Source organism: Somniosus microcephalus, chromosome 10 (genome assembly GCF_052327205.1).
Source record: "Somniosus microcephalus isolate GS21.2 chromosome 10, FLI_Smic_1.0, whole genome shotgun sequence".
In the NCBI taxonomy this organism is placed as follows: Eukaryota; Metazoa; Chordata; class Chondrichthyes; order Squaliformes; family Somniosidae; genus Somniosus; species Somniosus microcephalus.
In genome coordinates, this window is record NC_140996.1 from 233,422,425 (window position 1) to 233,444,253 (window position 21,829).

The window sequence follows — 21,829 nt, forward strand, 5'->3', positions numbered from 1 at the left end:
CATCATCTTCTCTACCTCCCTCATCATCCAAGGAGCCCTTGCTTTGGTTCCCTTCCCCTTCCCTCTTGTTGGAATGTACCTAGCCTGTACTTGGAACATCTCCTCCTTAAAGATCACCCATTGTTCCGTTACAGTTTTTCCTGTCAGTCTTTGGTTCCATTTTACCCTGGCTAGATCCTTTCGCATCCCATTGAAGTTAGCCCTATTCCAGTTTAGAAGTTCCACTCTAGATTGTTCCTTGCTCCTCTCCATTGCTAATCCAAATCTATGATACGATGATCACTCGTACCCAAGTGTTCTCCCACAGACACTTGGTCAACCTGGCCCACCTCATTCCCCAGCACCAGATCCAGCAATGCCTCCTTCCTAGTTGGGCCAAGAACATACTCGTCAAGGAAATTCTCCTGAACACATTTCAGAAATTCCTCCCCCTTTCCCTTTACCCTAGCATTATCCCAATCGATATTTGGGTAATTAAAGTCCCCCAATATCACCACTCTATAGCTCTTGCATATCTATGCAGTTTCCCTGCAGAGTTGCTCCTCTACCTCCCTCTCACTATTTGGAGGCCTGTAGAATACCCCCAATAGCGTGATCATACCCTTTTTGCTCCTCAACTCTAACCAAATGGATTCTGTCCTTGTCCCCTCAAGAACATCCTCCCTTTCCAACATTACAATGTCTTCCTTTATCAGCACTGCCACCCACCTCCCTATTTTCCTTCCCTATCTTTTCTGAACACCTTGAATATTAAGTGCCCAGTCCTCACCGTTTTTAAGTCACGTTTCTGTTATTGCCACAACATCATATTGCCACACGGCTAATTGTGCTTGTAGCTCACCAACCTTATTCACCACACTTTGTGCGTTTACGTACATGCATTCTAAACCCATTTTTGAATTTTTCATAGTCTTTCTTAGTTTGCTCCTATCTAATATAGTACTACTACCGCCTCTACTACTTTCTTCTCTAGTACTACCCAACACACTCACTCTTTTATGCACCTTCTTCCTCTTTTCTACTCCTATATGCTGGTGCCCATCCCCCTGCCAAGCTAGTTTAAACCCTCCCCAACAGCACTAACCAACCTCCCCACGAGAATATTGGTCCCGGCTCTGTTGAGGTGTAACCCGTCCGGCTTGTACAGGTCCCACCTTCCCCAGAAACGGTCCCAATGCCTCAGGAATCGAAAGCCCTCCCTCCTGCACCATCTCTCCAGCCACGCATTCATCTGTTCTATCCTCCTATTCCTGTACTCACTAGCACATGGCACCAGGAGTAATCCGGGGATTACTACCTTTTGAGGTCCTGCTTTTTAATCTCTCTCCTAGCCCCCTATAGTCTGCCTGCAGGACCTCATCCTTCTTTCTGCCTATGTTGTTGGTACCGATATGGACAACGACCTCTGGCTGTTCACCCTCCCCCCTCAGAGTGTCCTGCAGCTGCTCAGTGACATCCTTGACCCTGGCACCAGGGAGGCAACATACCATCCTGGAGTCACGTCTACGGCTGCAGAGACACCTGTCTGCTCCCCTAACTATCAAACCCCCTACCACTAGGCCTTGGCACATTGGATACAAAACTGGCTTAGTGGCAGAAGGCAGAGGGTGATGGTCGAAGGTTGTTTTTGTGACTGGAAGCCTGTGGCCAGTGGGGTACCACAGGGATCGGTGCTGGGTCCCTTGCTGTTTGTGGTCTACATTAATGACTTGGATATGAATGTAAAGGGTATGATCAGTAAGTTCGCGGATGATACAAAAATTGGTAGGGTGGTAAATAGCGAGGAGGGTAGCCTCAGTCTGCAGGACGATATAGATGGGTTGGTCAGATGGGCGGAACAGTGGCAAATGGAATTTAACCCGGAACAGTGCGAGGTGATGCACTTTGGGGGGACTAACAAGGCAAAGGAATACACAATGAATGGAAAGACCCTAGGCAAGACGGAGGGTCAGAGGGATCTGGGTGTGCAAGTACACAGATCCCTGAAGGCGGCGGAACAGGTGGATAAGGTGGTAAAAAAGGCATATGGGATACTTGCCTTCATTAGCCGAGGCATTGAATATAAGAGCAAGGAGGTTATGATGGAGCTGTATAAAACACTGGTTAGGCCACAGCTGGAATATTGTGTGCAGTTCTGGTCGCCACACTACAGGAAGGATGTGATCGCGTTAGAGAGGGTGCAGAGGAGGTTCACCAGGATGTTACCAGGGCTGGAGCGCTTCAGCTATGAAGAGAGACTGGGCAGGTTGGGTTTGTTTTCCTTGGAGCAGAGAAGGCTGAGGGGGGACATGATTGAGGTGTACAAAATTATGAGGGGCATAGATAGGATGGATGCTGAGGAGCTTTTTCCCTTAGTAGAGGGGTCAATAACTAGGGGGCATAGATTCAAGGTAAAGGGCGGGAGGTTTAGAGGGGATTTGAGAAAGAACTTTTTCACCCAGAGGGTGGTTGGAGTCTGGAACTCACTGCCTGAAAGGGTTGTGGAGGCAGAAACCCTCACAACATTTAAGAAGCATTTGGATGTGCACTTGAAATGCCATAGCATACAAGGCTACGGGCCAAATGCTGGAATATGGGATTAGATTAGACAGGGCTTGATGGCCGGCGCGGACACGATGGGCCGAAGGGCCTCTATCCGTGCTGTATTACTCTATGACTCTATGACTCTATGACACTATTGCTCTCCCACTCTTCTCCCCCCCCCCCCCGGGCCACCCGTGGTGCCGTGTAGCCAATGTAGGTCAGCGAACACGGGGATGATGAGTGAGTGGGATTTGGTGCACAATAGAAACAAAAACACAAATTACATAGCCTTAGCCTACAATCCTTTTCTCCGTAAACATTTATTCAAACTCAGTAAGTCAGCCATTGTTTTCAGAAATTTATTCTGTTGTCCCTCCTAAACTAGGAATACACCATCCAATACTCGTACCTCCTCCTTCCATCCTCACCATACTGAAAGCAGTGGAACTCCTAACCCTCTTTTAGTCTTCTCCCTCTTCCGACAAGCTACAAGCTGTGAAAGTCCTCGCTAACCATCTCGTCTTTGCTAGTTCCTGGTCTATCTCGCCTGTCCTGCCTACCATGGGCCTCGGGGACCCACATAAACAGTACTTTTAAACACCAAGCAGTTAAAGGCAAGTTAAACCTGCACCAGAGAGGAGACTAAGATATTAAAAATTAATTCTACCAAAACTACACAAAACAGGCCTCTCAATGTCATTAAAAAAAAAGAAACATTCAACGGCAGTTACTTCGGTAAAACCACTTGGGCTGAGAAAGTTGTACAGGGCCTTGGTGAGACCACACCTTGAGTATTGTGTGCAGTTTTGGTCACCTTATCTGAGGAAGGATGTTCTTGCCATGGAAGGAGTTCAGCGAAGATTCACCAGGCTGATACCTGGGATGGCAGGAATGACGTATGAGGAGAGATTGGGTCGATTGGGCTTCTACTCGCTGGAGTTTAGAAGAATGAGAGGGGATCTCATTGAAACTTATAAAATTCTAACAGGACTGGACAGACTAGATGCAGGAAGGATGTTCCCGATGGTCGGGGAATCCAGAACCAGGGGTCACGGTCTAAGGATAAGGGGTAAGCCATTTAGGACAGAGATGAGGAGGAATTTCTTCACCCAGAGAGCGGTGAACCTGTGGAATTCTCTACCACACAAGGCTGTAGAGGCCAATTCATTAAATATATTCAAGAAGGAGTTAGATATATTTCTTAAGGCTAAAGGGATCAAGGGATATGGGGAGAAGGCAGGGACCAGGTACTGAATTTGGATGATCAGCCATGATCTCATTGAATGGCGGAGCAGGCTCGAGGGGCTGAATGGCCGACTCCTGCTCCTATCTTCTGTGTTTCTAAGAGAGAGAGAGAGATCCCTTCATATATATTTTAAAAGAAGAAAAAGGTTTGCCAACAGATTAAGGAATGCCAAGTTCCTTCACTACAGCGTCTACAATCTTCAAAACAGAGGACCAGCTCTTGGTTACAGATTCCTATTTACACTTTTTGTTTGAGGTGACTGTGTCCCTCTTCCTGCTCGCCCACATCTCTGGTTCTTTTAGCTGCCTTCTCCACATTTCAAACCGAGGCTCCTCTCCCAGCCACTGTTTGCTCAGCCCTTCCCAGTGAAGGGAACAAGCACACAAAATCCAACAGTGCACCCATTGTGCTTTATGTTACTGCCGCCTCAATTCAAAGTTGCCAAATTCACACTCGATTGTCACTGCACATTTCGTACAGCACAGAAGGAGGCCATTCGGCCCATCGTGCCTGTGCCGGCTCTTTGAAAGAGCTCTCCAATTAGTCCCGCTCCCCCCTGCTCTTTCCCCACAGCCCTGCACATTTTTCCTCCAAGTATTTAGTAACTTTCGAAAAGAAATTGGATATTGAATCTGCTTCCACTGCCCTTTCAGGCAGCGCATTCCAGATCACAACAACTCGCTGCGTAAGGTCATTTCTCCCCTGGATTGTTTTATCAATTATTTTAAATCTGTGTCCTCTGGTTACTGACCCTCCTGCCACTGGAAACAGTTTCTCCTTATTTACTCTATCAAAACCTTCATGATTTTTAAAGCCTCTTTTAAATCTCCCCTTAACCTTCTCTGTTCTAAGGAGAAAAATCCCAGCTTCTCCAGTCGTTATTGAACTCATTGGTGCAAAAAAAAACCGACTGAATTATCAACTATAAAAAGATTCTCACATTTGCTTGCCCTCTGCTTACAAATGTGCTTTCTGCATATTTAAAAAATCTTACATCTGTGCACACTCCCCGTCAACTCTTTGCATTGCATTATCAATGTAATGGAAACTGCTTATAGAATCAGAGATTCACAGCACAGAAGGAAGCCATTCGGCCCATCGTGTCTGTGCCGGCCGACAAAGAGCTCTCCAGCCTAATCCCACTGTCCAGCTCTTGGTCCGTAGCCCTGTAGGTTCCGGCACTTCAAGTGTATATCCAAGTACTTTTTAAATGTGATGAGGGTCTCTGGCTCCACCACCCTTTCAGGCAGTGAGTTCCAGACCCCCACCACCCTCTGGGTGAAAAAAGTTCTCAACTCCCCCCTAATCCTTTTACCAGTTACTTTAAATCTCTGCCCCCTGGTTATTGACCTCTCTGCTAAGGGAAATAGGTCCTTCCTATCCACTCTATCTCAGCCCCTCATATAATTTTATATACCTCAATTAAATCTTCCCTCAGCCTCCTCTGTTCCAAAGAAAACAACCCCAGCCTATCCAATCTTGCCTCATAGCAGGGGAGAAATTATGTAAACATGTCACGCTGTAATTCCACCCCCCACCACAAGGGCGGTGCTGCACAAACTCTGTTGGTTGGAGAGTGCAAGAGGAGTGCGGCGTGTATACATTGACAGTCACCGTTATAAGCGTGGGCATAGGAACTTATAGTGGAAATATAAAGATAATAGCGGAGTGCATGACTTGAAAATGGGGAGTGAATTCTGTTTTTCCCCCCCCCCTCGCTTGATCCTGCTATGCCCGAGGACCGCACTTCGTCTCAGCTTCCCGTAATTATATTTTGGGCTGTGCGGCCCATTCAAAAGTCCACGCACGCACAATATTGTTCATTTTAAAAGCTGGCTCGCCGACTGCGCATGACCCCTGGAGCCCTGCGCAGCTTAAAGGGAACATTGCTACCCGTCTACAAAGCAACGTGAGGTCGTCTAGATCTTTTTACATTTAGAAAACACGCAGTGCTCTCCCAACAAATGACTACGCAGCAGCTTGCACAGCACCTTTCTCTCTCTGTTCTGCCGCTGGCTGATAGTCGCTCAATTCCCCTTGGACACAGTAACAAGCAAGAGGAAAAACCGTAAGAGAGTCGCAACACAAACTAATGAGTCAGCGATAGAAAGAGCTCATTGTTCGCGACAGGCTGACCGTGAAAAGTACAGATCAATAAAGATACCAGTATTTAGTTACAAATAAATGTTTTTTTTAATTCCCCTTTACTCCTTGACATCAAGGCAGCTTTTGACCGAGTGTGGCATCAAGGAGCCCTGGTAAAACTGGAGTCAATGGGAATTGCGGGGGTGGGGGGAACTCTCCACTGGCTGGAGTCATACCTAGCACTAAGGAAGATGGTTGTGGTGGTTGGAGGTCAATCATCACAGCCCCAGGACATCACTGCAGGAGTTCCTCAGGGCAGTGTCCTCGGCTCAACCATCTTCAGCTGCTTCATCAATGACCTTCCCTCCATCATTAGGGATATTCGCTGATGACTGCACAGTGTTCAGTGGTATTTGCAACTCCTCAGATAAGGAAGCAGTCCATGCCCGCATGCAGCAAGACCTGGACGACATTCAGGCTGGGGCTGATAAGTGGCAGGTAACATTTGTGCCAGGCAATGACTATCTCCAACAGGCGAGCATCTAACCACTGCCCTTTGACATTCAACGGCATTACCATCACCAAATCCCCTACCATCAATATCCTGGGGGTCACCATTGACCAGAAACTTAACTGGACCAGCCACATAAATACTGTGGCAACAAGAGCAGGTCAGAGGCTGGGTATTCTGCGGCGAGTGTCTCAGCTCCTGACTCTGCAAAGCCTTTCCACCATCTACAAGGCACAAGTCAGGAGTGTGATGAAATACTCTTCACTTGCCTGGATGAGTACAGCTCCAACAACACTCAAGCTCGATACCATCCAGGACAAAGCAGCCCGCTTGATTGGCACCCCATCCACCACTTTAAACATTCACTCCCTCCACCACCGGTGCACCGTGGCTGCAGTGTGTACCATCTACAAGATGCACTGCAGCAACTCGCCAAGGCTTCTTCGGCAGCACCTCCCAAACCCGCGACCTCTTCCACCTAGAAGGACAAGGGCAGCAGGCGCATGGGAACTCCACCACCACCAAGTTCCCCTCCAAGTCACACACCATCCAGACTTGGAAGTATATCGCCGATCCTTCATCGTCGCTGGGTCAAAATCCTGGCACTCCCTCCCTAACAGCACTGTGGGAGCACCTTCACCACACGGACTGCAGCGGTTCAAGAAGGCGGCTCACCACCACCTTCTCAAGGGGCAACTAAGGATGGGCAATAAATGCTGGCCTTGCCAGTGACGCCCACATCCCATGAACGAATAAAGAAAAAAGCCTCCTGCATCGTTCTGGTTCAGGAACCCCAGCAGAGCTCCAGTGGCCATTTTTCCTGTCACCCTGTACAGCAGAATAGATCAGGGGGAACCAGTGGATGTGGTGTATTTGGATTGGGGCACGTACTCATTCTAGATAGAATCATAAGAGCACAGCAGGCCATTCACCCATCATGCCTGTGCCGGCTCTTTGAAAGATCTCTCCAATTAGTCCCACTCCCCTGCTCTTTATCCATAGCCCAGCAAATTTCTCCTTTTCCCTTTTGAAAGTTATTATTGAATCTGCTTCCACCACCCTTTCAGGCAGAGCATTCATAACATAAGAAATAGGAGCAGGAGTCGGCCATTTGGCCCTTCGAGCCTGCTCCGCCATTCAATGAGATCATGGCTGATCTTCGACCTCAACTCCACTTTCCTGCACTATCCCCATATCCTTTGATTCCCTTAATTTTCAAAAATCTATTGATCTCTGTCTTGAATATACTCCACGACTGAGCCTCCACAGCCCTCTGGGGTAGAGAATCCCCCCCCCCCCCCCCCCCCAATCCCAGGAACCAGTCTGGTGAACCTTCGTTGCCCTCCCTCTATGGCAAGTCTATCCTTCCTTAGGTAAGGAGACCAAAACTGTCCACAATACTCCAGGTGTGGTCTCACCAGGGCCCTATATAATTACAGTAAGACGTCTTTACTCTTATACACAAATCATCTTGTAATAAAGGCCAACATACCATTAACTTTCCTAATTGCTTGCTGTACCTGCATGTTAACTTTCAGTGATTCATGTACAAGGGCACCCAGGTCCCTCTGAACACCAACATTTCCCAATCTCTCACCATTTAAAAAATACCCTGCTTTTCTATTTTTCCTACCAAAGTGGATAATTTCACATTTCTCCACATTATATTCCATTTGTCATGTTCTTGCCCACTCACTTAGCCTGTTGATATCTCCTTGAAACCTCTGCATCCCCCTCACAATTTACATTCCCACCCAACTTTGGGTACGACTGCTGACTTGTGCTGGCACCATTCAAAGGTGCTCCTTCCACCCTCGCCAACAAAATTATACCGCATAATTACAACCTTCCGGACTCCACGTTGATTCAAGTAACTTCAGATCATAGCCACTACTATTTTTTCGGACAGCAGGTGCCATTTAATTGGAGGAAATTTCTGCTCATCGTCCAGTACTGGATGTCGGACAAGCAGTCTGACACCTTAGAGACCGTGGAGGGGTCGAGAAGATGGTGAGGTAGAGCTGGGTGTCGTCAGCGTACATGTGGAAACTGACGCTGTGTTTTTGGATGATGTCGCCGAGGGGCAGCATGTAGATGATAGTAGGAGGCGGCCAAGGATGGATTTTTGGGGGACACCAGAGGTAACAATGCGGGAGCGGGAAGAGAAGCCGTTGCAGGTGATTCTCTGGCTGCGGTTAGATAGATAAGAATGGAACCAGGCGAGTGTAGCCCCACCCAGCTGGACAACGGTGGAGAGACGTCGGAGGAGGAGTTAAAACATCTCTAACTTTTTCCAAGTCTAACGAAAAGTCATCGACTTGAAACGTTAACTCTGTTTCTCTCTCCACAGATGCTGCCTGACCTGCTGCGTATTCTCAGCATTTTCTGTCTTTTAAATAATTATAGCGCATTTACATGGGACTCTTAGACTTCCTGATCAAAGCACAGCAGTCACTGTGCAGAAACCAGAGCCTGAGGTTAGTTTGTTTGAACAGGGAGTCAGGATGTAACCCTTCCTGATGTGTGAACATCTTCAGTATTGTCATTAGATTAGACTAAAATTGCACTTGCATCAGCACGCTCCAGTGTTGTGTTGGCCGGTCTCCAGACTCTGAAGGATTTTCCCAACAATCCGGAAGCTTTCATCCTCCTATTGGCTGATGCCTGCCCACAAATGACAAGATTTATTGAATTTGGTTTCGTATTGTGGCACGGTGGGATTTGAACGCACGACATCTGGGTTATTAGTCCAGTAACTTGACCACGACCCAATCTATCAAAACCTTTCCTTCATAATCTTCAGCTGTGGCTCAGTGGGTGGCACTCTCTCCCCTGAGTCTCAAACTCGTGGGTTCAAGTCCCACTCCAGAGACTTGACCACAAAATCTAGGCTGACAGTCTAGTGCAGTACTGAGGGAGCGTCGCACTGTCGGAGGGGCAGTACTGAGGGAGCGCCACACTGTCGGAGGGGCAGTACTGAGGGAGCGTCGCACTGTCGGAGGGGCAGTACTGAGGGAGCGCCGCACTGTCGGAGGGGCAGTACTGAGGGAGCGCTGCACTGTCGGAGGGGCAGTACTGAGGGAGCGCCACACTGTCGGAGGGTCAGTACTGAGGGAGCGCCGCACTGTCGGAGGAGCAGTACTGAGGGAGTGCCGCACTGTCGGAGGGGCAGTACTGAGGGAGCGCCGCACTGTCGGAGGGGCAGTACTGAGGGAGCGCCGCACTGGCGGAGGGGCAGTACTGAGGGAGCGCCGCACTGTCGAAGGGGCAGTACTGAGGGAGCGTCGCACTGTCGGAGGGGCAGTACTGAGGGAGCGCCGCACTGTCGGAGGGGCAGTACTGAGGGAGCGCTGCACTGTCGGAGGGTCAGTACTGAGGGAGTGCCGCACTGTCGGAGGGGCAGTACTGAGGGAGCGCCGCACTGTCGGAGGAGCAGTACTGAGGGAGCGCCGCACTGTCGGAGGGGCAGTACTGAGGGAGCGCCGCACTGTCGGAGGGGCAGTACTGAGGGAGCGCCGCACTGTCGAAGGGGCAGTACTGAGGGAGTGCCGCACTGTCGGAGGAGCAGTACTGAGGGAGCGCCGCACTGTCGGAGGGGCAGTACTGAGGGAGCGCCGCACTGTCGGAGGAGCAGTACTGAGGGAGCGCCGCACTGTCGGAGGGGCAGTACTGAGGGAGCGCAGTACTGAGGGAGCGCCGCACTGTCGGAGGGGCAGTACTGAGGGAGCGCCGCACTGTCGGAGGGGCAGTACTGAGGGAGCGCCGCACTGTCGGATGTGCCGTTTTTCGGATGGGACATTAAACCAAAGCCTCGTCTGCTCTGTCAGGTGGACGTAAAAGATTCCACTAGTTCGAAGAAGAGCAGGGGAGTTCTCCGTGGTGCCCTGGGCCAATATCTATCCCTCAATCAACATCACTGAAACCGGTTATCTGGTCATTTTCACATTGCTGTTTGTGGGAGCTTGCTGAGTGCAAATTGGCTGCCGTGTTTCCTACATTACAACAGTGACTACACTTTAAAAAGGTCCTCCTTGACTGTAAAGCGCTTTGGGACGTCAGGTGGTCGTGAAAGGCGCTATAGAAATGCAAATCTTTCTTCCTTTGTCCTGAATCTGCCTGCTCTGCTCCAGTGGAGAGTCCCAGTATCTCGAGTCTCTCTCATTCCTGGAATGTACGCACAGTAAGAACGTGTGAAAATTACACATCCTGTATGCAGAGTAGCTCAAATGCTGAATCATTTTTATCTTTTTGACCTTTCTGTATTTGTTGACTTAGAATCATTGGTTTTGTTGTTGTATACTCACGTCAGTCTTGGCTCTGTGGGTAGCTCGCTCACCTCTGAGTCAGAAGGTTGTGGGTTCCAGTTCCGCTCCAGAGACTTGAGCACAAAAATCTAGACCGACACTCCCAGCGCCGTACTGAGGGAGTGCTGCACTGTCGGAGCAGCCGCTTTTCAGATGAGATGTTAAACCAAGGGCCCCGTCTGCCTTCTAAAGATCCCAATGGCACTATTCACCCGGTGTCCCGACCAACATTTATCCCTCAGCCCACACCTAAAAACACATGCTCTGGTCATTTATTACATTGCTGTTTGTGGGGAGCTTGCTGTGCGCAGATTGGCGGCTGCGTTTCCTACATTACAACAATGACTCCGTTTTTAAAAAAAAAAGAAAAATACTTATTTGGCTGTGAGGCGCTTTGGAACGTGCAGAGGTTGTGACAGGTGCTCTATAAATGCAAGTTTTTTTTTATTTTTTTAAACCCCACAGTGCAGATAGAGGCCATTTCGGCCCATCGAGCCTGCACCGACACATATCCCACCCGATCCCCGTAACCCCTATACCAACACATATCCCACCCTATCCCCGTAACCCCACGTATTTAATCCCCCTAACACTAAGGGTCAATTTATCATGGCCAATCAACCTAACCCGCACATCTTTGGACTGTGGGAGGAAACCGGAGCACCCGGAGGAAACCCACGCAAACACGGGGCGAATGTGCAAACTCCACACAGACAGTCACCCGAGGCCGGATTCGAACCCGGGTCCCTGGCGCTGTGAGGCAACAGTGCTAACCACTATGCCACCGATTAAACAAAGTTATCTTTGTTCAATCTTGTTTTCTGCGATGATGCAGTCTTTGTCTTTTGGGTAGCAGGTAGAATGTTTCAGAAGTAAGTCAGGGCTCCCCGGGATTGTGTCACTACTATCAGGGGCTCCTTCCCCCCCCCATACACTATGGTTTGAAACTCATTGCCCTTAAACAAACACAACTCAAAGTATCCTTCTGAGACATGACCGAGTTTTGGAAGAACATAAGGTGCAACTGTACAGCTGGGTGTGTTGCCACACTTCGAGCAGACTAATACTCCAGGGAACGTGAGTTCAAATCCCACCAAGGCAGTTCAAGAATTTGAATTCCATATTTTTATATGATATCGGTAAGAGTGACCATGAAGCTGTCGGAAAAACCCATCTGGTTCACTAGCACCCTTTTAGGGAAGGAAACCTGCTGTTCTTACCCGGTCTGGGCCTATATACTTGCTCCCGAGGCGGTTCAGAGAAGGTTCACTCGGTTGATTCCGGAGATGAGGGGTTGACGTATGAGGAAAGGTTGAGTAGGTTGGGCCTCTACTCATTGGAGTTCAGAAGAATGAGAGGCGATCTTATCGAAACATATAAGATTGTGAGGGGGCTTGATCGGGTGGATGCGGTGAGGATGTTTCCACTGATGGGTGAGACTAGAACTAGGGGGCATAATCTTAGAATAAGGGGCTGCCCTTTCAAAACTGAGATGAGGAGAAACTTCTTCACTCAGAGGGTAGTAAATCTATGGAATTTGCTACCCCAGAGAGCTGTGGAAGCTGCAACATTAAATAAATTTAAAATGGAGATAGACATTTTCCTAGCAGATAAGGGAATTAGGGGTTACGGGGAGAGGGCAGGGAAGTGAACGTGAGTCTAGATTCAGATCAGCCATGATCCTATTGAATGGCGGAGCAGGCCCGAGGGGCCGTATGGCCTACTCCTGCTCCTATTTCTTATGTTCTTGTGTTCTATACATGACTCCAGTCCCACACCAACCTGGTTGCCTCTTAAGTGGCCTAGCAAACCACACGGTTGTATCGACACCTTCTCGGGGCAACTCCGGATGGGCAATTTAAGTCAATATTCAGGCCAGAGGGCTCGAAACATCCGGCAGAAAGACGAGGTGCTGTTTCACGAGCTTGAGTTGAGCTTTGTTGGAACAGTGTAAGAGGGCCGAAGACAGAGTGGTCAGAGTGGCACCAGGACTTAACAGGGAGCTCAGCGTCACATTTGCAGGCTCCCAAACCAGCGACCAGTGGAATATGATGTGGAGAAATGTGAAGTTATCCACTTTGGTAGGAAAAATAGAAAAGCAGAGTATTTTTTAAATGGTGAGAGATTGGGAAATGTTGGTGTTCAGATGTCCTTGTACACGAATCACTGAAAGTTAACATGCAGTTACAGCAAGCAATTAAGAAAGCAAATGGTATGTTGGCCTTTATTACAAGAGGATTTGAGTATAAGAGTAAAGACGTCTTACTGCAATTATATAGGGCCCTGGTGAGACCACACCTGGAGTATTGTGTACAGTTTTGGTCTCCTTACCTAAGGAAGGATATACTTGCCATAGAGGGAGTGCAACGAAGGTTCACCAGACTGGTTCCTGGGATGGGGGGATTGTCCTATGAGGAGAGATTGAGTAGACTAGGCCTATATTCTCTAGAGTTTAGAAGAATGAGAGGTGATCTCATTGAAACATACAAAATTCTTACAGGGCTTGACAGGGTAGATGCAGGGAGGATGTTTCCCCTGGCTGGGGAATCTAGAACCAGGGGTCACAGTCTCAGAATAAGGGGTTGGCCATTTAGGACTGAGATGAGGAGGAATTTCTTCACTCAGAGGATGGTGAATCTTTGGAATTCTCTGCCCCAGAGGGCTGTGGAGGCTCAGTCGTTGAGTATATTCAAGACAGAGATCGATAGATTTTTGAATATTAAGGGAATCAAGGGATATGGGGATGGTGGAGTTGAGGTCGATGATCAGCCATGATCTTATTGAATGGCGGAGCAGGCTCGAGGGGCCGAATGGCCAAATCCTGCTCCTATTTATTATGACCTCTACCACCTTGAAGGACAAGGGCAGTAGGTGCATGGGAACACCGCCACCTCCAAGTTCCCCTCCAAGTCACACACCATCCTGACTTGGAAATATATCGCCGATCCTTCATCGTCGCTGGGTCAAAATCGTGGAACTCCCTCCCTAACGGCACTGTGGGAGTACCTTCACCACACGGACTGCAGCGGTTCAGTGAGGCGGCTCACCGCCACCTTCTCGAGGGTAATTAGGGATGGGCAATAAATGCTGGCCTTGCCAGTGACGCCCACATCCCAAGAACGAATAAAAGGACAGAACAAATGTGTTCAGCAAAGGCCAGCCTTGCCAGTGATGCCCACTTTCCGGGAATGAATATCTGCAATCCCTGTGACAACACTGAGAATTATATAAATGTTTTCACTCTGTGTGTTCCGGGCATATCTTTCCAACTAACCTAACCTGGAGGCAAATGTGCAGTGGGTATTTATTGACTAACAAGTCAGAGCAGCCAGAGACTGTTGTTGCCAGGGCTATATATAGTATCCACAGCAGCTTGTTGAGAAATACACGAGTGATAATGGTTATGTGTAGCTCAGGACTCCCGGCGAGTGATCTATGCATGAACAATTTGCCGCCAATGAGCCCGTGTAGCCGCGCGGCTGTCTGAAGCTCCCGCACAGGCCGCTTGGCGGTTTCTCGACGGACAAACCGTGTGTGTGCGCAGAGGTTTGGGCCCTGCACCCAAAAAAAAATTATTTTCCGCTGGTTTTTATTTTTGTATGAAACAACAGGACCTGTTTATCTTGTTTCGTCTGCATATTGCTCTCTTCAAAAAACAATATTGAGTTGTCTGCTTTACTGTATGAGAATGAAACTGCGCGAAACAGTTAGATTTGGTCAGATCAGTGCGGCGCTCGCTGATTAGAATGCGCATCGTGGAAACGCACACTTTCATTGTTATAAGACTTGAAATATTGGGGCTGTTCTTGAGATTACTGGGTGATTGGATGGAGGTTTTTTTAAATTATAGAAACATAGAAACTAGGAGCAGGAGTAGGCCATTCAGCCCTTCGAGCCTGCTCCGCCATTCAACGAGATCATGGCTGATCATCCAAACCCTTAGCACCCGGTCCCTACACCGACAGCCATCCCACCCAAGCCCTATCCCCGTAACCCCACGTATTTAATCCCCCCTAACACTAAGGCCAATTTTTTATCATGGCCAATCAACCTAACCCGCACATCTTTGGACTGTGGGAGGAAACCGGAGCACCCGGAGGAAACCCACGCAAACACGGGGAGAATGTGCAAACTCCACACAGACAGTCACCCGAGGCCGGATTTGAACCCGGGTCCCTGGCGCGGTGAGGCAACAGTGCTAACCACTATGGGACAGAATCGATAGAAACGGGCTGCTTCCAATGGTTGAAGGGTCTATAACAAGGAAGCATAGATTTTTTTTTTTTTTAATTCATTCTCGTGATGTGGCAAGGGTAAGGACAGCTGGTTTCCTTCCCTGAAGGACGTTCGTGAACCAGTTGGTTGGGTTTTTACGACAATCCGACAGCTTCATGGTCACTTTTACTGACGGCAGGTTAAAAAAAAAAAATCAAATTGTTAAAACTGTGGGATTTGAACTCCTCCAGGCCTCTGGAGTAACATCACCACTAAAAACGTAAAGAAAGGATCCCACGGCCACTATTTCGAAGTTCTCCCCGGTTTCCTGGTCCGATATTTATCCCTCAACCAACATGACTCAAAAAAAAAACAAAAAAAATAGATTATCTGGTCACCATCACATTGCTGTCTGTGGGATCGTGCTGTGCGCAAACTGGCTGCTGCGTTTCCTACATTACAACAGTGACTGAACTTCAAAAAGTGCGTCCTGAAGTCAAGAAAGGCGCTGTATACATGTTTTTTCTCTCTCTCTGCACCTTGTGTCACTGGTGTCGGCCTTTGCTAATGATCTCCATCTTCTGGGGATTGTCGGTGCCCCGCTGTCTTTATTAAAAAAAAAAAAAAAAAATTAAAATTGTACAGCTTTCACATTACATCTGCCGCATCATTATTCCCTCCTCGCATTCGGAAGGAAATCCAATTTTATTTTTTTTAACCGATAAATATTTGGCAATTTTTTGGAGGAAAATGGGGTAAAGCTGGGTACCTACAAAAAAAAGTAATCTTTCAAAATATGGGTGAGAATGTTTGGTGATGAAGCTATTTAAAATGAAATGCTGAGCTATTCTATGATTTGGCAGCAGGGACTGTGTGGACGGAGGTGCGATTTGGATGACTGCATTGCCCTGATCACCACGCCCTCCTTGGGTCAGACACAGACTCTGGGTGGGCGAAGGGAGCAGCTTCTCTGAGCTGGGGGAGGGGGGGGTGCTGGGGTTGAGAAGGGGTGAAAAAAAGAAAGAACTTGCATTTATATAGTGTCTTTCATGACCTTGGGACGCCCTAAAGCGCTTTACAGCCAATGAAGTACTTTTTGAAGTGTAGTCACTGTTGTAATGTAGGAAACGCGGCAGCCAATTTGTGCACAGCAAGCTCCCACAAACAGCCATGTGATAATGACCAGATAATCTGTTTTTTAGTGATGGTGATTGAGGGATAAACATTTACACAGGCGATAGCTCCCCTGCTCTTCTTCGAAATAGTGGCCGTGGGGCAATCTTTTTCGTCCACCTGAGAGAGCAGACGGGGCCTCGGTGTAACGCCGAGAGACAGCACCTCTGACAGTGCAGCACTCCCTCAGTACCGCCCCTCCGACAGCGCGGCTCTCCCTCAGTACCGCCCCTCCGACAGCGCGGCTCTCCCTCAGTACCGCCCCTCCGCCAGTGCGGCGCTCCCTCAGTACCACCCCTCCGCCAGTGTGGCGCTCCCTCAGTACTGCCCCTCCGCCAGTGCGGCACTCCCTCAGTACTGCCCCTCCGACAGTGCGGCACTCCCTCAGTACTGCCCTGGGAGTGACAATAGATTTGATGCTCGAGTCTCTGGAGTGGGACATGAGACCCTCAACCTTCTGACTCCGAGGCGAGAGTGCTACCCACTGAGCCACGGCTGACGCAATGACACTGTCGCTGCGATGAATGACCGGAAAACCTGTTTTCCGATAACGCTCCTGTGAAGCGCCTTGGGACGTTTTTCCATTACCTTAACGGCGGTACATAAATGCAAGTTGTATCATTTGAGGGCAGAATGCTGGCTAGGACACCGGTAGAACTTCTTGTTCCTCACAGGAACTTTTACCTAAACGGGCTGTGTGGGGGTGGTTTGAAGTCTCCCCTCAATCCTCTGGATGCTGGAGTGAGTGTGAGTTTAAACTGAGCTGAAGAACTCCCTGAGGCAGAGCTGGCGAGAGAGGAGAGGAGGGGAGGGGAAAGTAATAGGCAACGTAACAGGAAGTGGAAGCACTCTGCCAACACCAGGCAGAGAGGATTTATTAAATGAAAAGTGTGTAGATTCCAAACACTCCCCCTTTTATATGTTTAAAAAAAAAGTGCAGTAAAGAGCCACTTGTGGAAGGAGGGATAGAAAGTTTAAAGAAAGGATTGTAGACAGTCTCGACACCGAGCTGTGTTGCCAAGGATTGCTGCAGTGAGCAATTGTTGTCGATCCGAGTGAGTTTCACAGGTTTGGCCGCTGGGCCGCCTCTCTCTCCACAGCCTTCTTCAAACCTCGCATTTATTAATTTCTCTCTGTGTCTGTGTGTGAGATCTTAATTTGTAGAAGAATTCTTCTTTAAACTAAGCCCGGGGCCCGGCTGCTCCTCCTCTTCCTCCTCCTCCCTGTCCCGCTTTACACACGAATGCAATTTAATCTTTGCAAACACAAACTCTGGCAGTTTTATCTTTTGTGAACTTATTTTTTTTTTTGCAAAATGAATTCTTGCTTCTAAGCACAGTGAGCCCGGGGCCTAGGACAGCTCCATTTTAAGCATGCACGAATGCAATTTGATCTTTTTGCAACAACAAAAAAAAACCTCTGGCAATTTTATTTTTTGTGAACTTTCATTTTTTTTTGCAAAATGAATTCTTGCTTCTAAGCAGAATAAGCCCGGGGCCTAGGACAGCTGTTGTCGTCTCTCCATTTTATGCATGAATGCAATTGGATGTTTTGGTTGGATGCAGTTTTTTTCCGCTCTTTTTAATTATTGCACCAATTTATTTTGCTCCTCTTCAGTGTGGGCGGAATGTCTGACCACACCCTCTGTGTAAAAAAAAAATAATAACGAGGAATGTAATGTCGCTGCGACGTGAGCCAGTTCAGGTTGAAATGCGCTCCCTCTGCCCGCAAGTTTTGGCCTCTGGAATGGGCCACTTGGACTAACTTTTGTCTTGTCTCTCTTGGTTGAGGCTGTGGACTCGAGGCCTCAGGGAGGCCTGGGCATGTTTCAAAGGGGCTCACAGTGCCTGCCTCCTTGACACTGCAAGTACTTGCCCTGTCCTCCAATCACCCTGTGCTGAATAGCTCTTGCTGGGACAGAATCTGTACAGCCACTTTATTTTTATATTAATTCTCAGGATGTGGGCCACTCCGGCCTTTTTATAGGGGCCTAGAATAGGTCCTTCCTCTCCACTATTTCCCCTAAGCAGGGAGGTCAGTAACCAGGGGGCATAGGTTTAAAGTAATTGGTCGGAGGTTTAGAGGGGAGTTGAGAAATTTTTTCACCCAGAGGGCGGTGGGGGGTCTGTAACTCACTGCCTGAAAGGGTGTTCGAGGCAGAAACCCTCATCGCATTTAACAAGTACTTGGACCAAGAGCTGGAAAGCGGGATTCGGTTAGATAACTCTCTTGTTTTGGCCGGCACAGACACGATGGGCCGAATAGCGGCCTCCTCCTGTGTCGTAAAGATTCTGTGATTATCACTCTTGCCTGGTACAACTGAGGGGCTCGCTGGGCCACTTCAGAGGGCAGTTAAGAGTCAGCCAGGTCGGTGTGGGACTGGAGTCACAGTTAGGCCCAGACCGGGTGAGGACGGCAGGCTTCCTTCCCTAGAGGACATCGGTGAACCAGTTGGGTTTTTACAACAATCCGACAGTTTCGTGGTCACTGCTACTGAAGCCAGTTTTTTATTTTTTTTATTTCCATATTTTTTTTAAAAAACACTTGAATTTGAATTCTCAAACTGCCATGGTGTAATTTGAAGTCACTGGATTTTTAGCCCAGGCCTCTGGGCTAATTGTGCTACATTATTGTACCTGGTATATATTGCTGCTGCTGTGTTTTTTTTGTAACAATGCATTTACGGGGTCGTACAATAGAAAGAACGAACTTGCATTTCCATAGCACATTTCTCGATCACGGGACGTTCCAAAGCGCTTTACAGCCAATGATCTGCAGCGATTGTTTGGATTATTGTACGTTTCGGTATGTAGTTTTACTATCGGGAGCGCGACAAAGCGTGTTCGCAGGCTATTCTACTTCTAACTGGGGAAGCAGTTGGGTTTCATTTACTGTTTCTTTTTCCCCTATGGTGTTACTCCTCCTTTATCACTGCAGCGCTGTACTGTGGAGTTGACGAGGATCCATTTTAAGCTGGCCTCCAGAAAAGGGGTCCAGACTGCTTTGGTTTCAAACCGTTTTTGTTCTGCAGTTTGCTCCCAGCTGTATTCCCCTCCCCTTTCGATGCACTGCGGACATGTCCGGTCCTTTTAAGATGACTTAAGGGTTTGATTTGATGCACGTTTTCGTTTCTTGGCGAGTGCCGCGGAGGTTAGGCCTCGCCCAAGCCCGGTTGAGTTTTTTATTTCTTGCACCAATACCTTTTTGAAAGGGGAGGAGCGCAGCCGAGACTTCAGGTGATCCCTCGCACGGAGTTGCTGGGAAAGTTGGCATTGGACGAGCACCTCATAAAAACAACAGCAGCAGCCGATGTCTGTCTGGCCTGTAACCAGGTGCAAGGCTTTCCCGATCTCTCAAAGCTGCGGTAATGGGGAGGACCAGGCAGGTTACTAACTGCAGTTGGCTGGAAGGTTAACAAAAGTTCTGTGGTATTTTATTTTTAAGTACATTCTCCCGCAGTAACTGCAGCCTGCCTTCTGCCTACAATGGCACAACGTACATCTCTCTCTTCCCCCTGCGGTTCATGCCTTTGTCTTTTATTTCCAGGTCACCTCGTGAGTAGAACTACAGAATGGCACTGCACAGGACAAAGGCTGAGGCCTTGGTGAAATGGGTAAGGAACATAGAAACATAGAAGATAGGAGCAGGAGTAGGCCATTCGGCCCTTCGAGCCTGCTCCGCCATTCAGTGCGATCATGGCTGATCATCCAAATTCAGTACCCTGTCCCTGCCTTCTCCCCATATCCCTTGATCCCTTTAGCCTTAAGAAATATATCCAACTCTTTCTTGAATATATTTAATGAACTGGCCTCCATCGCCCTCTGTGGCAGAGAATTTCACAGGTTCACCACTCTCTGGGTGAAGAAACTCCTCCTCATCTCTGTCCTAAATGGCTTACCCCTTATCCTTAAACTATGACCCCTGGTTCTGGACTCCCCGACCATCGGGAACATCCTTCCTGCATCTAGTCTGTCCAGGCCTGACAGAATTTTATAGGTTTCGATGAGATCCCCTCTCATTCTTCTAAACTCCAGTGAGTATAAGTCCAATCGACACAATCTCTCCTCATACGTCATTCCTGCCATCCCAGGTATCAGCCTGGTGAATCTTCGCTGCACTCCTTCCATGGCAAGAACATCCTTCCCCAGGTAAGGCAACCAAAACTGCACACAATACTCAAGGTGCGGCCTCACCAAGGTCCTGTACAACTGTAGCAAGACATCCTTGTTCCTGTACTCGAACCCTCTCGCTACGAAGGCCAACATACCATTTGCCTTCTTAACCGCCTGCTGCACCTGCATGCTTACCATCAGCGACTGGTGCACAAGGACACCCAGGTCTCGTTGCACTTCCCCGTCTCCCAAGCTACCCGGTAATGCTTTTTGGGTTTTTTTTTTCCAGTGCGAGGCGGAATTTTATTCCGAGCTGGTGTGTTTGGTCTCACGGCCTTTACATACATAAGAAATAAGAGCAGGAGTCGGCCATTCGTCTCCTCGCGCATTCAGTACGATCACGGCTGATCATCTACCTCATCTCCACTTTCCTGCCCGATCTCCATATCCCTTGATTCCCTTAGTGTCCCAGAATCGATCGATCTCAGCCTTGAATATCCCCTTTGTCCCTTTCCGACACGGTGCGCTGCAGGCTTGGCCAGTTCTCCCTCACCCGGCAGCAGCAGGCGCACGGCGGTCTGGATCTCTCGGGAGCTGATGGTGTGCCGCTTATTGTAACGGGGGCCAGGCGGGAAGCCTCACCCTGCCATGCGCTGGAAAATAACCTTCGCACAGGAGTTCACGATGTTTGTGTTATACTACAATAATATCTAGTCTAAGTCGCTACAACATTATATAGATACAGATTACACTGAATATGCAGCACAGCAACAGGCCATTCAGTCCAACTAGTCTGTGCTGGTGTTTATACTGCACACCAGTCTCCCAATCTCATCTCAGCCTTTTAGCATTTCTTTCTATTCCATTTTCTCTCATGTACTCATCTAGTTTCCTTTTGAAAGCATCTATGCTATTTGCCTCAACCACTTCCTGTGGAAGCGAGTTCCATATTCTAACCACCGAGTAAAGAAGTTTCTCCTTATTTCCCGATTGGATTTATTAGTGACTATCCTGTATTTATAGCCCCTAGTTTTGGATTCCCCCACAAGTGGAAACATTCTCTCCACATCTACCCTGTCCAACATATTCATAATCATTTTGAAGCCCTCTATCAGGTCACCTCTAAGTCTTCTCTTTTCTAAAGAAAAAAGCCCAACCTGTTCAATCGCTCCCGATAGCTGTAACCTCTCAGTTGTGGTACCATCTTTGTAGCACTTTCTCCAGTGCTTCCATATCCTTTTTATAGTATGGAGACCAGAACTGTGCCCAGTACTGTAAGTGCAGCCTGACCAGGGCCCTATACACGTTTAACATAACTTCACTATTTCTGAATTCTATACCCCCAGAAATAAATCCCAGTGCTTTTAGAATTTTTAATTGCTTTGCTAACCTGCGATGCTGCTTCTAATGATTTGTTCACTAGTATCCCTAGCTCCCTTTGCTCGTCTACCCAATTCAGTTTCTTATTTTCTGAGGTGGAGGTGATGTTTCTATTTTTCCTACCAGAGTGCATCACCTCACATTAAACTATGTTAAAGTTCATTTGCCACTTAATTGCCCAGTCTGCAAGTTTTCTAATGTCTTCTTGTATTATGTTGCATTGGTCCTCAGTGTTAGCTATAACCCCCCCCCCCCCCACAATGTTTGGTATCTGCAAATG

The 21,829-nt window shown here is 48.3% G+C and overlaps 1 protein-coding gene across 9 annotated transcripts in view; it reads left to right on the forward strand.

Annotated features, from left to right (window-relative positions):
• The window catches only part of LOC147112167 (nuclear mitotic apparatus protein 1-like), a 97,912-nt gene that overhangs the window by 13,719 nt on the left and 62,364 nt on the right, over positions 1-21,829 (forward strand). For 3 of the 9 annotated variants that reach the window (XM_085999777.1, XM_085999781.1, XM_085999772.1), the window contains one exon: positions 19,604-19,670. In XM_085999777.1, the coding sequence (XP_085855903.1) occupies positions 19,629-19,670 (42 nt within the window). In that variant the 5' untranslated portion in view covers positions 19,604-19,628. Of the gene's footprint in view, positions 1-8,715; positions 8,843-10,142; positions 10,546-16,863; positions 17,113-17,187; positions 18,863-19,603; positions 19,671-21,829 lie in introns of those variants that run through there. The other 6 variants (XM_085999773.1, XM_085999775.1, XM_085999779.1 and 3 more) reach the window with 5 other exon arrangements.